The 14,923-nt window shown below is 48.5% G+C and overlaps 6 protein-coding genes across 6 annotated transcripts; 2 read left to right on the top strand and 4 right to left on the bottom strand.

The window, feature by feature from the left end:
• Positions 1 to 610: 610 nt before the first annotated feature.
• Positions 611 to 2,266, bottom strand: F4812DRAFT_455002 (uncharacterized protein; the record flags this gene model as incomplete). Its single annotated transcript, XM_047936746.1, has 1 exon — positions 611 to 2,266. The coding sequence occupies one exon, from the start codon at positions 2,264 to 2,266 to the stop codon at positions 611 to 613; it is 1,656 nt and encodes a 551-aa protein (XP_047795503.1).
• A 166-nt stretch (positions 2,267 to 2,432) lies between these two features.
• Positions 2,433 to 5,954, bottom strand: F4812DRAFT_42208 (TRF2-interacting telomeric protein/Rap1 C terminal domain-containing protein). The gene is made up of 4 exons (XM_047933618.1): positions 5,363 to 5,954; positions 4,960 to 5,304; positions 4,586 to 4,900; positions 2,433 to 4,538 (listed from the first exon to the last, which is right to left on the bottom strand). The coding sequence occupies exons 1-4, from the start codon at positions 5,492 to 5,494 to the stop codon at positions 2,742 to 2,744; spliced, it is 2,589 nt and encodes an 862-aa protein (XP_047795504.1). The 5' UTR covers positions 5,495 to 5,954; the 3' UTR covers positions 2,433 to 2,741.
• A 228-nt stretch (positions 5,955 to 6,182) lies between these two features.
• Positions 6,183 to 7,993, top strand: F4812DRAFT_42210 (zf-DHHC-domain-containing protein). Its single transcript, XM_047933620.1, has 2 exons — positions 6,183 to 6,570; positions 6,675 to 7,993. The coding sequence occupies exons 1-2, from the start codon at positions 6,482 to 6,484 to the stop codon at positions 7,864 to 7,866; spliced, it is 1,281 nt and encodes a 426-aa protein (XP_047795505.1). The 5' UTR covers positions 6,183 to 6,481; the 3' UTR covers positions 7,867 to 7,993.
• On the bottom strand, positions 7,994 to 10,077 carry F4812DRAFT_42211 (uncharacterized protein). The gene has a single exon (XM_047933623.1). It carries the CDS (start codon positions 9,909 to 9,911, stop codon positions 8,121 to 8,123), a length of 1,791 nt encoding a protein of 596 aa, XP_047795506.1. The 5' UTR covers positions 9,912 to 10,077; the 3' UTR covers positions 7,994 to 8,120.
• A 69-nt stretch (positions 10,078 to 10,146) lies between these two features.
• F4812DRAFT_411907 (uncharacterized protein) lies at positions 10,147 to 11,085 on the top strand. The gene has a single exon (XM_047932665.1). The coding sequence runs from the start codon at positions 10,477 to 10,479 to the stop codon at positions 10,816 to 10,818; it is 342 nt and encodes a 113-aa protein (XP_047795507.1). The 5' UTR covers positions 10,147 to 10,476; the 3' UTR covers positions 10,819 to 11,085.
• On the bottom strand, positions 11,086 to 14,584 carry F4812DRAFT_411908 (dipeptidyl peptidase IV N-terminal region-domain-containing protein). The gene has a single exon (XM_047932666.1). It carries the CDS (start codon positions 14,106 to 14,108, stop codon positions 11,769 to 11,771), a length of 2,340 nt encoding a protein of 779 aa, XP_047795508.1. The 5' UTR covers positions 14,109 to 14,584; the 3' UTR covers positions 11,086 to 11,768.
• Positions 14,585 to 14,923: the final 339 nt, after the last annotated feature.

Consider the following 14,923-nt stretch of genomic DNA (forward strand, 5'->3'; position numbering starts at 1 on the left):
TTTAGCATTTGAAGTCGGGTAGGACATGGCTTTGTACATCTATTCAACAACGGGTTTTCCTCCTTATTTACTTCGTCCCATTACATTGTGTACCTCCGGTATAGGATCACAACGCATTCCCACAAACCCTCCCAAACGGAGTCGATATCATGAACCGTTTGCCCTCTTCCGTATATAAACCTTTCGAAATCCCTAATATCCACATAAACAAATCTCGGAATTTCCATACGTCCAGCTCTTCCACATATCAATGTATCCGTCCTATTTTGAATGTCGTACCCCCTTCAGCAGGTCGTAATCCGCGTAAACAACAGTGCCGTTTTGTCCGCCGTAGGTACCTATATAAGCCAAAAAAACAAAACCTCTGTCCCAGATGGAATTGGTATCGTAAAACTTTTATCCGCCTTGATGCTTAAACCGGGTATCAAAACCATTCGAAACCGGATCCTGCCCGAAATCCACAACACCGACTTAAAACAATCTCGGTATTATTGCCTGGCCAACTCCTCCACTCCCACAAATTCAAGATGTCCGTCCAATTACTCTCCCACATATCACCAATCCAAGCCGCCCAATCTCAAATATCGCACCCTGCATGTCGTAGGGGGCTTTACTCCGGGTAAACGCAATGCCACTTCGTCCGCTTCACGCAGACGGCCGAATCGTAGTGGCACTCCTCGCACCAATGCTGCAGCTCCCGCTGCCGGCGCAGGGCATCCTTGTCCTCGGTATCCAGCGGGTGCGCCTCGGGTTCGGAATCGACGACCACCCCCTTCATCTCGAAGGCCGTTATGAGCTGGGCCCAGCGCGACAGGATCTCCCGGTCGACGCCGCAGGAGTCGGGCTCGCCGTTCGAGCACGGCGGCGGCGGGCCGTCCCGGTGTCCTCGCACGTGCGCGAACTCTCGGACGAGACCGGGCGACGGCCGCAGGATCAATTTCTTGAGGTTGGGGAAGGTCTTGAAGGGGCCCACGTGCTCCACCAGCTTCATGATGCAGCCCAGGAAGCTCGCCGTGACGTCGTACAGGGCGAACGTCTCGAGAAAGGTGGGCAGCAGCTCGACCAGGCGCATCGGGTCGTTGAAGGATTTGCAACCCTCCAAGGCGGGATAGTTGTCGTACCAGTTCTCCCACAGGGTCTGCTGGGTGAGGGTTAGGGTCCGGAGGGAGGTGAAGCGGCTCAGGTATCCGATGAATTTGTAGCTGCGGTGCGCGTGTAAGTTGTGCACGTATTCGGTGTCGGGGTCATTGATGAACCACTCGCGCATGTCGATCTCGAGCGTCTCTATGAACGCCGACATTCTCGTCTTGACCAGGGCGTCCACGACGTTCTGCGGGCTGATATCGCCAATTCGTCGCCCCCGATCGTTTACTCCGGGCACAGCACGTTGCAGATAGATGTCGTAGTGCCCCGAGCGGTAGATAAAGGTTTTCAGGAGAGGCGAGCAGTGTCTGAGTACGTTGATCATCCCGTTGATCCACCCCCTGCGCATGAGCCGGCACGATAGCATTCGTATGGTGTCAGCCTTCGGTAGGTGAAGTGATTCAGTGCAACAAGTCATGTTAACAGTCTCGAAAACATTGAGGTTCGGCGCGAAGCTGATGGTATGTCGAAACTGTACTATGTCCGTGCTAGCGGATATGTTGTTGTGGGAAATGTTGTCGTATCCTACTAGCTTCAAGTGCCTTAAAGAAGGAAACGAGGGCAGTGGCAGAGTTCGTGGTATAGATGGCGGCCAAGTAGCATACGTTGTCAGAGACGTTAAGTTAGGTAACGTCATAAGCAATATAAACGTAAGCTGCGCGCGCGAATCATGACGCGTAGCTGTGTCTTGTAGAGGGGAAATTCTTTCCCGCTGAAGATCGCTGCGAAACCACGAAGGTAACGCAATCGCTAGATCTCGAGCCCGTCTTTCAACGGCATCTAGATGGACATCTTGAACCAGACCATTTATATCAGACGGACCTAGCTTAAATGTTGTTTCACGCGCTGCTAGATCTGGGTCGGTGATCATATTATATACGTAGGACATAAACCCAGTGTCGTATGGATGCCCTTTGCATCTAGCTAGCAATGGCGCCACGAGGCTGTAGAGTGATTTGCAAGTTAGGCCCAAGTTCATGAGATCTCTTGCAGACTCGCACGCGTCAAGATAATCTCGAAAGGTCTTATAAGGTGGGAATCGCTTCGGTAGAAGGAGTCCGCATATATTAACATAAACCACATCGGCTGAGAGGTCCAGTAGTTGGGACGAAGTTGACGCCATAATTTCGTGCGGAACTAATATGTTAAATCAATATCCAATATCTTGTGATGATACTAGGAGGTGTTGGGAAGTTGGATAGGAGAAAGTATTGAAAGCAATTTAAATCCTAGGGTTAGAGAATCAAGGGGAGGCAGAAGGGGCAACGGGAGGCAGATGGGGAAAGAGGAAAGAAAGCAACCAGATATTTATATTTTCAGAGGTAGGAGGCGAAGGCTTGAAGCATTAAACTTTATAGTAGTCTCCTTTAATAACACCAGTTGACGTTGCCTCAACTATAATCCGATACCTATAGGGTGTCCGGTTCCCAAGTTTAGTCTTCGCCCTCCAATAGCGTAAAGCACCATTTAAGTTTGTATTAAGTTCATGTTCGTGGACATGTACATTTGTATTCATATTAATGCTCAGACTAGACCTTGACGTCAAGCACCTCAGGTACGTGCAGACATAGTATACCGTATACGAGAACTGCCCTGTATCACACAACTTCCCATAGGTACTTGCGTCGAAGCTCCATCAATTCTAGCCCGTGTTTCTTCTCTAGTCGCTCCTTGGCCCTTGCGCGCTTCCTCTTCTCCTTATCATTCAATTGACGCTCGTCCGATGTTACCAACTTTAACGCGTCATCATCGCGCTCTGTCCAAACCCCGCGGGTTCTCTGTGGCAACTCTTCGCCTCGTTTCAGTATTTCCATGACCTGACCAGCATCGCCAAGGCGCCACGTCGTGGCCCGTAGAGCTTGGAGCACTATCTCCCTCGGATACCCTAGTGAACAGAAACGATCAATGACGTCTTCCGGCGTTTCTTTGGGCGAGGTTAAGCGACGCGAAGGTCGGACTCGCTCCGGCCGTGAGGGTCCAGCACGGTCTCTAGGAGCCTCTGAAGTAGAAGCACCTATAGTAGCTAAAGGCTTTTGAGCGTAAGAGTTTGGCAAAGAACGGCGTTTAGCTTTTGTGCTAGCAACTTTCGCAAAAGTATCATTGTTATGGTTAGTGGTAGTGACTCCTACCGCGTCATCGTCGGAATCCTCCTGGAAAGGGTTTCGGATTAATCTTTTCGGTGTAGTGTTCCCTACATTCGCAACTCCAGTCCTAGCCTTAGGCGTAGGTGATGCACCTGCAAGATCTAGAGAGATTGCATCAGACTCTTGATGAAGCTGCTGTGACGGGGTAATATTATATTGTGACTCCAAATGAAAATTCCCCTGCGTTTCGAAGACCGGAAGTTCAGGGTCAGCATTTCGAGACTTGTTCTTTTCCGTTCTATCGTCCATAGCGCGCTTGGTGGACCGTCTAACGCCAAGTGGTGTTTCATTACTATCTTGGGAGCGCTGATTAGATGTCCGGTTCTTATGATCAGGAGTAGAAGGAATTTCGGTGCCTCGATCAATTTTTCGTCGCTTGGGTGACGGCTCGGGATACGCATGATCTGACAGCGAGTGTTGCGCATCAAATGGCCGTTTCCGAGACGGAATGATCGACAATAAAGGTAAAGGCTCTTCGGTACTTAATTCAGCTTCTTCATCTCCGTCTTCATCGTCATTGTCATCTTCATCGTCCTCGCTACCACTCTCTGCATCAGCATTAAAACTCTCCCACATTTCTTCAAACTCGGCCAGATATTCTTCGTAACATTTTCGTATCTCATCATGAACAGTTTCATGTTGAACCCAGTCGAATCCGAGTTCCTCTGCAATTTGCTGCCAGTCGCGCTCACTGGGATCCATGTTCTGAGAGGCTACGGCTGACCATAAGCTCCAAACGTCAAAAGTACGTCCTTTTATCGTGAGCCATGGTATTAATCGATGTCCTTTGCTTTCCAAATATGCCTGGTAGTCACGAAGGAATTGCTCCTTCATAGATGGTTCATCAGGAAACGTTTGTTCAGAGTCGGCCGCCATTTCTGCTGGTTCCTGTACAGAGGCTTGTGATGTTGCCTGGAACTCGGCGTCATCATCCCGGCGGTCTTTGATTTTATCACCGACGAGGTTATTATTAGCTGCTGTCGATGCTTTATTAGCGGAACGCGACGAGCTGTGTATCCGCGGCCTGTCCTGCGGTATCGATACTTCATGAGGCTTTTCTATTCCCATTCTGGTGTCCTGTCCCGTTTCTGATGTATCTTCGTGTTCCTCTTCTGGTCCCTCTTCTGGTTCCTCTTCTGATACTTCTTCCGGTTCTCTTTCGAGCTTCTCTCGAGCAATTTGCTTCCTCCATTTTGGCTCAAGCTGCTGAACCCAGCGGCTCCTCCATGATTGTTCCGTATGTTGCGGGAACTGGATCGGATTAGTAGGAAGTAACGTGGGTATAATGCGGGACTTACGTCATGAGCAAGCTCGCGAAAAGGCTTTATTCCTTGAGTCGGCTTGCCGTGGCGTATGTATTCCGCCATATGTTGCATGAGCAGCTCGTCGTCCTCTTCAGTAAACTTAGCTCGCCCCTCGATGGTGGCAACACCCCGAGCTGGCACACGCCTCCCAAGGGATCCAGGAGTCTTTGGGGGAGCATGGACTGAACTCTCAGCTGTTCGCCTAGTTGGAGGGGGAGATGGCGTTCTACGAGGCTCGTGGAGCGGAGGCTGATATTGTAACTTCTTGACCCACCGGTCTCGCCATGACTGGAAAGTATGATGTGGATACTAATCTGTTCAGCTTACTGCTAACATGCAAGGGGACGGTGAATTTAATAAAGGCCTACCTCAGCTTCGAGGGCTTTATAGATTTCATTTCCAAGCACTCTTTCACCTTTTCTTTCATTGATAGCGACCCATTCCCTTAAAATCCGGTCATCCTCAGCAGTAAATTTCGTCCTTGTGCTTTTCACGGGGACGGAGACGGAGACGGCCGAACCGGAGGGTTGTTTTGCACTCCGTTGAGCGGGCACACATAAGTACTCTTCAGGGTCCTTCAAAACGCCCTCTTTACAAGAATCCTCAATCCACTTATATGAATATGACCCGGGTGGACAATCATGCTTTTTTAGGTGGTCGGAGATCAAGTAATCGGCCCTCTTCTCAAGAGGAACAATCTTGCCTCCATTGTTCTAGATGATTTTAGTGTAAGAAGCGGTAGCTTCACGATTGATAAGGGGATCTTCCTACCTGAATCATTTGAATGTAGCGAACTCGCGATGGCACACGATGCCCTACCCAGAAATGCATGTTTTTAAATAAGCCATGTTGGGATGGCAGCTTGGAGACCAAGTCCCCTTCGTAAACAATAGAGGTGGACATCCGACTAACTCTCACTCAATTCTCCGAAATTCGGAAATTGTTTAGCAGGTAAAATATAGAAGATAGGTACCTCCTATGGCAGAACGGTCTGTAAAATCCGAGTTTAGACACGATTTAGTTGAATAGGCTTTTGATAAATAATCAATATCCGTCCAGGAAAATTATTAAATACTATCAGTTCGTAATCTTGTTATTTTGATAACTTCCAGGGGGTTGACTCTCATAGCGAACTTCGTCAGGTGACGTTAGGCGCATTTGATGAGAGAATGGAATCTCAAAACGAGGATGAAAGAATGAGAGATGATGAGATGTAAAATTTGGTGGAAGGACCTTTTTATTGTGTTATTTCGTTTGTGGTGTTAAACAGGGTCAGGCTCAAAGTTTTTATGAAATGTCCCGTGAATAGAGTTTCAAAAGACGCGTGATGCGATCGCGATTTCCCAGCTGCCCAGGTATATTATTGAAAGGGGATAATCATGCGGGGTTTAAGTTTTATGCCTGTTTGGGGGGTTACCGAGTTAATGAATAAACAGCCTCAGCTTGTTTCGGCAGAAGCGGCTGAATGACTAGAGCACCGCCTCAGATAACTGTCCAATAGAAATTTGAATTTACTCTTAGGTAAGTACCTACACGATTTAGGCACCCAGGTACATACCAAAGTACCGTCCCAAGCATCTTTTTTATTAGAAGTCATCCTCGTACCAGCTGACGATTGTGTACGCCTCTGACCAAAAATTGACAAGAACAAATACCTATATAAACATATTTCACTTCATCTTATTTATTCCCTTCGTTATAATAAAAGCAGGTTTTAAAAGCCTTAAATAATTCTCGTGACCTTTATATCATCAGCATTTTACGAATTATATCAGCCTTATGAAATGAGTCTGCACCTGCGCCTGTTTCTGTATCTGATGACTTGGCCATGATCCAGTTCGAAACACTCCCTTTTCTATCTAGTATCTCTCTGATTTCTGGTCCGTGACGATGGGACCCCTCACCAGGATCTCCCTGGTCATTCTCGCCATTTCTTTCATGGTCTTTGTCGCATTTTTCGGTAGGCTGCCGGCTTTGAGGTATGAGCGCTGCCCACGGACCAGCTTATTATTATACATGTCGTCTAAATACATGTCGCCTAATAACTACGGTTTATACCTATTTACTAACTATTATCGCATAGGCATACTCCAATAACCTGGTTGCACCGCGCGATATGGGTGTATATACCAAATACCGTTTTGAGCCTTGATCAGCGGCTCACCTCAGGCCGCCTCACTACGGCACTGGGTAGATTTGGCACGTATGTCATGTACGACAGGCATCCCACGGTGCTCATCTTCTTCCTGTTGCTGCTGTTCGTGGGTGAGTTTATGTACTTACCAGGGGTGTGGCCGCGATTGAACTTCTTGCATAAGACCTTGGGCAGCATATTTATTATCTTGCCCTACCTGTTCTTATACCTCTCCGCGGCTGGCGACCCGGGGGTCATCACCCCCGCCAACCACTCCCGTTACATGTCGCATTATCCGTACGACTTCGCGCTCTTCCGTCCGGGCCAGACGTGCCGCACGTGCGATCTGCTGAAGCCCGCGCGCTCGAAGCACTGTTCCGTCTGCAAGCGCTGCGTTCACAAGATGGACCACCACTGCGTCTTCATCAACAACTGCGTCGGCTACGGCAACCAGCATTACTTTATACTTCTGCTCCTTTCGACCGCCATTTTAACGCTGTACGGCGGCGTGCTTGGCCTCGGAGTAATCGCCGACGCGGCCCGTACGCGTAACGCGTCGTTCGTGCTGTTTCCGAAACCCTCCACGTGGTCTTGGCACCAGTACCTGATGGTTCTGACAACGGGCATTCAGGATGACGTAGGCGTAGGATCCGTGACTCTATTAGCGCTGATGACAACGCCCCTGGTGTGGGGTCTCCTTGGATACCACGTCTACCTTATTTACTGCGGCACGACTACTAACGAGAGCATGAAATGGCAAGACTGGCAAATGGAGATGGACGATGGGTGCGCATTCAAGCGCTCCCTGCCCCCCGGCCGGATTAAGAATCTGCGTTACGAAGCAGCCTGGACACGATGGCCCGTCGATGCAGTTCAAGTGATCGTCCGCACCGAGGACGGCACGCCACCGGATCCGAATATACCTCCGGGTGTCGGCGAGTGGGAACGCGTATGGCGCCTGCGGGATGTTGAGAACTTATACGACCTTGGTTTTCGGGATAATCTAGTTGACGTCTTCGTTCCCAATCACTCGTTTCGACGAGGGGATATCTCGGAGACAGATCTGGAGAGGGGAAAGAGACGGACGAGGAAACCGCCCAAGGCTTCTCGAGCATCGAATTTGGTAGCTGCTGCTACTTAACTACCTAACCTAACCAAACCTATTCATATTGATACAATGTAAAATCTAGTTGAATGCAATCAACAATTGTGTTGAGTATACAAGTATATCCTTGGATATATGTATACACGTGGCCATAAGAATACATCATGTGTGATAACATTGCTGACCTCGTAGCTAGATTGCCCGCATGTCTCTATGCTCGAGTCCAAACCTAGTCCTGATTTTGCTTTTTTGCTTTTGTTTATACATAAGCACCACTATGCCACACCTGCCTATTGGATTTTTGAAAATGCCCTCGCGAACTTAGCTTCAAACTCATCCACCGGCTCTTCCTTTTTATTTCCTTTTGAATTTTTCTTGCCAGGGTTCTTTTTGTTATTTTGGTTCCCTGTTTTAGTTGGCTCCGGTCCCGTCACGAGAGCTTTGAATGCGTCCGGGGTCAGAAGGTTGCTATCGTCGCGCTTCCGTACAGGAGATGTGCTGGGCCATTCTTCCTCCTCCTCCTCGGTCTGCCTTTTCTTTCTTCCCTGCTCTTGTCTCCGCCCCGATGTCCTCTCCTCGCGTACTGCAAGTGTCCTAGCAACATCGTCGGGAAAGCGCTTCCTCAGAGCCTTTTCTATTTTGTTTTCCTTCCTATCTAGGAGGTTCCGCTTTTCAGGAGGTTGGGGTAGGCGTCTATTATTCTTCCGCCGCATGTTTCGGACGTAGTGGCTGGTTGTGGTCGTAGCTTTCATCTCATTTATAAAGTCGTCTAGGACGTCATTCATCTCCTGTTCATAGAAACGAGATTTTTTACTTGATTGTCCGTGGCCTTTCATACGTCGGCTATCGCTATGGAAATTCCGAACCTGGGGTTGGGTGACCATCCTGGAATGCAAAGGGTCGAAGACGCCTAGTCTAATCCCATGGTGAGCCTCATACCCCTTCTGCGTAGCCCATTCTGATGGAGTGGGAGCAGGATGATAGACCTGCTTGGCTGTGGTATCCTTTGGCGCATACTGTAGGTCTTCAAACGAGATAATCTTTCCGGACCATTTCTTATTTTTCTCTGGTTCTGGTCGGTTATTTTCTACCAAGCCCGCTAGGCGTGCTACAGCTAATCTCGCAGGTGATACTGTTGCTTGTACGATGGTAGGGTCTTTTGCCCCGAGAGCAGTAACAAATACTTCTCTCTCCAGATTCCAATCATAATTCTGCTGCGATTTTTCGATTTGGACTATATGGTCGCGTAGCTCGGCACACAAATCATGAAGAGCGGATAGGCCACCTTTGACCTTGTCTGCTTTAGTGAGAACAATGCAAGTTCTCATGTTTGCGGAGCTCAGTAATCGCAAGCACTGTAAATCTGTCTCCTTGGGCCCTACTTCGGCATCAATAAGTATGATCGCTCCTTTCACGCCTACCCTCTTGGTCAAGTATAGCGTGATATTACGCCCCCAACCTTCCAGAGATGCGTGTCCGTATCCGGGCATATCAACAAGGTAAAAGGTGCGGGTCGGCATATCTTCTTGGCCTTTAACTTCGGCAGACCAAGCGAGAATATCTTTGGGTAGTGGTGCGGGCCCAAATCCATACGTATTCATCTCCCTAGTTTTCCCAGCGTGTTTGCTAATGCGTGCCAGCGGATTTTGGCTTCGTTGATTTCGGCCAGCAAGGGCATTGACGAAAGACGACTTGCCGACATTGGATCGGCCGAGGACACAGACTTCGGGTAAGAGGGTATTCTTCTTCAGCTTATAGAAATCTGTCTCTCCATATTGGAACGTAGCAGGGTTCTTGGTGAAAAGCGTACTTAATCCGGAGAGGAGAGGCTCATCGGGAGCTGATCGTATGCGGGACGCTTCACAAAGTGTGTCGAACGACACACTGGCGATAGAACCCTGTCGGAGCTCAGGGATGCAGAAAGCCGCGGCTTCAGCATGATTCCAAGCAGCAGTTGATCTATAGACCTTTAAGGGTAGGCTCAATTGCCTTGGTCGCACTCGTGCAGGTGCACCGATCATCGCAAGTCGCAGGGAGGGCGGCATCGTCAGAAAGGTATTAAGCCGGTTCGAGAACGACATTATGAAAAATCCCTAGATGCTAGCACTATTGACTAGAAGGATGTAGTTACATGACGACGGGATTGAACATTGAATAGAACCCGTGTATATGTCGGGAGTGTAGGAGCGCAATGGATTGCAACGGCAGCGCATCCACAGAAAAATTCCGAGAGCGAGAAAAAAAAAATCTATACTTTAAAATGCGACGGCAATAAGAAGACCCCCACCCCCCACTTTCAAAGTGCATAGTGGGTTAGGTACATAGAGGTACCTACTTTGGTGGGTAGGTACCTTAGGTTAGGTACTTTGCATTATCTTATCGATCTTATCGCACCGCACTACGAAGAACCAAGCAGCATAGGTTAGGTACCTCAGGTATTTAAACAAAAAAGTTCCCCACGTCCCCCTGCTACTACAGCTAGCTACCTCCAATAAACATTCATCCCGCATCATCCCGCAGCATCCCGCATCTCACATTTTGCATTTCGCATTAGCACGATCTAGAACAACCACCTCCATCAACTGAAGCTTATCTCTAAGAAGCGGAGACTTTCTTATTGCGCTACCAAATATCCAGCTTGTCGCCATGTCGAAGCCGTCGCAGCTACGCTCTCTCTACCGATCACTCCTTCGAGAACTCCCTCCCAGACCAGCCCCCTCCCCCTCGTCACCATCTTCTGCACAAGCCCGTTCGCCCCTACACCAACGTTTAAGACAAAGCTTCTCCGAACCCGCACCTCACGAGCATGCCGTTGCCCAAGCCGATCAGCTAGTACAGTATCTCAAGGCGCAGAGGCAGTATACGACCCTTCTGGAGAGATATAACCCCGGCATGAACATGGACGAGGAAGAGCGCGTGAGGCTGACGGCGCGTCGGGTCGGCATGGATTTACCATTGGAATACCAGAAACAAAATACGAACAGTTGAACTACAGACTATATCACCGAAGTATATGAATCCTATGCCTGAAGCAGTGGCATTTCGTTTATGAGCACCGCGAAACTCGGCTTAGCAATATCCTAGGCTTCTTAGGCCGGGCTTCACAAGAAAATACACCCCCGAACAGCGATGCGCTATGATCGCAAGTCTGATAGGGCCATACTTTTGGAATGGTGCAGGTAGTCCTCAACGCATTTTATATATAATTAACAGGATATCTAATACGTTATGAACTATATAAACTACCAATCTAATTCACCTTGAGAACATTATGGGTGCTTCTAGTGTAGTCTCTACTTTTTTTCATCCATGCTTCTTTCGTCCCCTATTCTACCGATTCTAACACTTCCGGCTCAGCCTTTTCATATAAACCGCCACAATACATCGTTAACTCATGCCCCTTATTCATCGCATTACCTATTTTACTGTCCTCCTGGGGCGAATATTAATTGTGACACGATACATACCTACATAATAGCCGGGAAAATAGGAGAGGAACGAGACTAGCATCATCAACTTGACTATAACAACCTCGATATGTAGTATATATCTACCTACCCAAAGTATATCTAGGCAGTTTTAAAATATCTCGTTCCAATCCTAAAGCGCTACTGTCAGAAGAGCTTTTCCTCGCCACATTAAGGGTTGAATGGGTCATATCTGTGAGTGGTAATACCACTCATGTCAGATAGACTGTAATAGCAATTGTGCTATTAAGAAATGCACTTTTGGCTCAGTGGTGTGTCTGTCAATATCTAACTCATATCCCTTGCCGTAGGTTGAGTATAGGAGAAAATATGGGGCTTCAACTTGCAATTCGACGGACCGGAACAGATATCGGAGAGCACTATATTTGTCTAGGTGGTTGGGTAGCTATTGATGCTTATTGGTATTCCCTTAATTAAAGCAAACAATTATTTTAGACTTGTAGCAAAAGTTCATCGCCCATTTAGGACCTGCGACTTTGACCTCCTTGCCCACTGGTGTGTGAGACCCTGGCTCGTTCGTGTCTTCTCCTTGAACAGCAATTCTGTTAAGAATTTGTACAGATATGTTGATGCGCCATGGTACGAGATACCATGATCGCTATCCGTGAACACTCTCCATTGCATCTTAGCAGGCGACACGCCAGCCCCGACGAGAAGGTCAAGAAGAGCCGCCGTGTTCTGGTAATGCACGTTGTCGTCACCAAGCCCGTGCAGTATAGAAAACCCGCCAGCAATATTCTTAAACCCGTCTGGCTTGCGTATTGCCGTCTTGTTATATCCGTCTGGGTTCATTTGCGATGTCTTCATATAGCGTTCCGTGTACATGCTGTCGTAGAATCGCCAGTCGGTGACTGGCGCGACGATTAAGCCTAGGGTAAAGACTCCTGAATCCGCCTCCACTACCTTTGCCGATAAATATCCTCCGAAAGACCACCCGAAGATCCCAACCTTCTCTGCATCGATGAAGGAGTTTCGGGAAGCTAATTCTTGCGCTGCCCATATTTGGTCTGCCGCCTCGAACTCACCCAAATGAGACGCGACGAGAGCGCGAAACTGTCGGCCTTTGTAGCCCGTTCCGCGGTTATCGACCGTATACTGGACATATTCAAGCTCCGGGTCCGATGAGATGTATGCATTCCACCCGACAGACTCGAACGACTTCAACACTTCCTGTGAGCCAGGTCCACCGTAGGGTGTGAAGAGAACGGGGTATTTCTTGGTGGGATCAAAATTAGGTGGAAGTCGTTCCATGACGTTCAAACTATATCCGTCTGGATGTTCCAGTGTGAAATATGTAATGTTCGGTAGGTTATATCCTTGGATTTTGTTCCAAAGAGCGTCGTTCGAGGTGATGGTACGGAGGGGTGTGTGTGTGTCATTGATGGCGTACAGCTCCTGGTAAGGTACATCAGGCCCCGCATAGCTAAGGATATAATACCCGCCGCCAGAAGAAAATGATGCGCTCCAGACTGCAGGTATCTTAGGGTCAACAAGCGACTCCGATTTCAGAGTAGAGTATGAAACCGAGTACACATGTCTCTCAGTGCTATCGGCTTGGGTAGACGTATAGTAGACCAACTCGCGCTTGCTATCAACCTTAAGGACAGCTGTGACCTCCCACTCACCCTCAGTGAGAGGGGTAGCGCTTGAACCGTCGACAGCGTACAGATAAATATGTTGCCAACCGGATTCGTCAGAAATATCGATATAGTATTCTCCCGCAGAACCATTTATAGACCCGACGAATTGGATCCCTATGTCATTATCCAGCCAGCCGTCTGTACCGTCTCGTTCACGAACAACTTTGGTGGTGATGGTATCGCCTACATCAACACGGACGTGCTTCGAGGTATCCTGCACGCGATTGAAAGCGCGGTAAATAACACTACTATGCTCAGACGTAACCCAGGCAACTTCGCCGATGACCAAATCATCCGCAGGAAATGCATCGACCGGAACGGCCAATTTCTCTTCACTGCCAATCTTCAGAAGTGTCAAGGACACTGTTGGATTCGTTGTGCCAACTTTGGGATATCTCAGATCCAGAAGTCGGGGATAGACGGGAGCTATGTCTTGGTTGTCCATGAAGTACTGCACTGTAAAGGTCTCAACTCCGGTTTCGTTGAAGCTGAGGTATGCAAGAACCTCGCCGTCGGGGGAAAACCAAATTGCAGAGCGGTCGCCAAGTATTTCTTCCTCATATACCCAATCTGGCACACCGTTGAAAAGATCCGGAGAACCATCGTTCGTAATCTGGGAAATAGTACCGTTCTTCTTCAAGAATAAGTTGTTGCCACGAACAAAGGCGATCGCATCTCCCGCTGGAGCAAACTCAGCATATTGAATATCTCCAACCTGATCTTCAACCAAAGGCGTAAGTTCGCCCGACGCTACATCGAGGACGGTGTAGTCGGCGAAATACGAGTGGCGATACTGCTTTGTATAGTTAGTTGCGAAGAGGACCTTGGCGAGGTCGGGACGGATCCAGTATTGGGCTACGTCGTCCGGAATCAGTTCGGCCCCGACGAAGGTTGAACTTTCGCCGGTGACAAAATTCTCAAGGATCAATGCGCCACCATCGCCAGCATAAATGTATTGTCCATCTTCACCACCAGACAACCAGCTCACTGACGTGGACTTAGCACCGAACTGGTTATTGACCATCGTTTCGTTCCATGTCAGAATTTTATTGCCATTTCCGGTTGGTTGATGCGGTTGGCGAGCTGGTTCAATGGCTAGTATAGAGCGTAGGAGCGTCGCCCCTACGATAAGCCATGGAGCCAGCTTCATTGTTTGGTTGCTGGTTAATTAGACAGGATGTTCTAATTATTGATACCAGCGACTCGGGGGATGAGTTCAAATCTAAGTCCAAGGCCCGTGGAAGAAGGTAGGGAAGAGGATGGTACCATAGTCGTAAAAGCGGCCTACTTTAGGGGCCTTTTATATGATTATATGCTGTGATTGACGCGCAAATTGCGAATCACTAATTGCCAAGTGCTGCAGCCCGCAGTTCAAGGGGGCTCCAGATACCGAGAGGGTATAGTTAATACAAAGAACTTGCGGCAATAAATACAATTGTAACTAAATGCCAACCTGCCTACCTAGATAGGCAGGTAGGTAAGCATCGCTTTATCGATAATCGTGACAATGGCTTGTAGCGAGCGGAAGTCTGGAGATTAATGTAGTTCTGGGCATTCAGGAATAAAATCAAGATCTCATGTTGCCAAGAGGAACAGACCTCGGCTTTGGCTTGTAGTAAATCATGCATAGTATCTAAGACCGAACCTACAAGGCATGTCATTTCAAGACCATTCCACTACCTTAGGTGCCTGACATATCTGGCAGTCCGGGCAGTGTCCGGGTAAGGCGCATTCCCTCACTAGCAAATATGACCCCGCCGTGTTCTATGAGCCCCGGGAGTTCCCGCCCAATGGGACAGCCACGACGTCTAATATCGCCGGCAACATCAAAAAGCCCGGTCAGCGGGGCAACCTATACATAACCATATAATAACTTCGTGCAGACCGTGACTGTAGTAAGTGCGGAATCACCCCCTTCGAATGCGGCAGGTGCTAGTATCTTGTTATAAGACTTCTTATATCTCT

The sequence above is a fragment of the Daldinia caldariorum genome, assembly GCF_022478825.1.
Source record: "Daldinia caldariorum strain CBS 122874 unplaced genomic scaffold F4812scaffold_1, whole genome shotgun sequence".
In the NCBI taxonomy this organism is placed as follows: domain Eukaryota; kingdom Fungi; phylum Ascomycota; class Sordariomycetes; order Xylariales; family Hypoxylaceae; genus Daldinia; species Daldinia caldariorum.

Bases quoted from the DNA above. Each gene is read 5' to 3' on its own strand.
- F4812DRAFT_42208 (XM_047933618.1), bottom strand. From the start codon at position 5,494: ATGTCCACCTCTATTGTTTACGAAGGGGACTTGGTCTCCAAGCTGCCA. The intron at 5,305-5,362 runs GTAGGAAGATCC...AAAATCATCTAG, and splicing joins GCTACATTCAAATGATTCAG to AACAATGGAGGCAAGATTGT. The intron at 4,901-4,959 runs GTAGGCCTTTAT...TGAACAGATTAG, and splicing joins ATAAAGCCCTCGAAGCTGAG to TATCCACATCATACTTTCCA.
- F4812DRAFT_42211 (XM_047933623.1), bottom strand. From the start codon at position 9,911: ATGTCGTTCTCGAACCGGCTTAATACCTTTCTGACGATGCCGCCCTCC.
- F4812DRAFT_411908 (XM_047932666.1), bottom strand. From the start codon at position 14,108: ATGAAGCTGGCTCCATGGCTTATCGTAGGGGCGACGCTCCTACGCTCT.
- F4812DRAFT_411907 (XM_047932665.1), top strand. From the start codon at position 10,477: ATGTCGAAGCCGTCGCAGCTACGCTCTCTCTACCGATCACTCCTTCGA.
- F4812DRAFT_42210 (XM_047933620.1), top strand. From the start codon at position 6,482: ATGGGACCCCTCACCAGGATCTCCCTGGTCATTCTCGCCATTTCTTTC. The intron at 6,571-6,674 runs GTATGAGCGCTG...ATTATCGCATAG, and splicing joins GGTAGGCTGCCGGCTTTGAG to GCATACTCCAATAACCTGGT.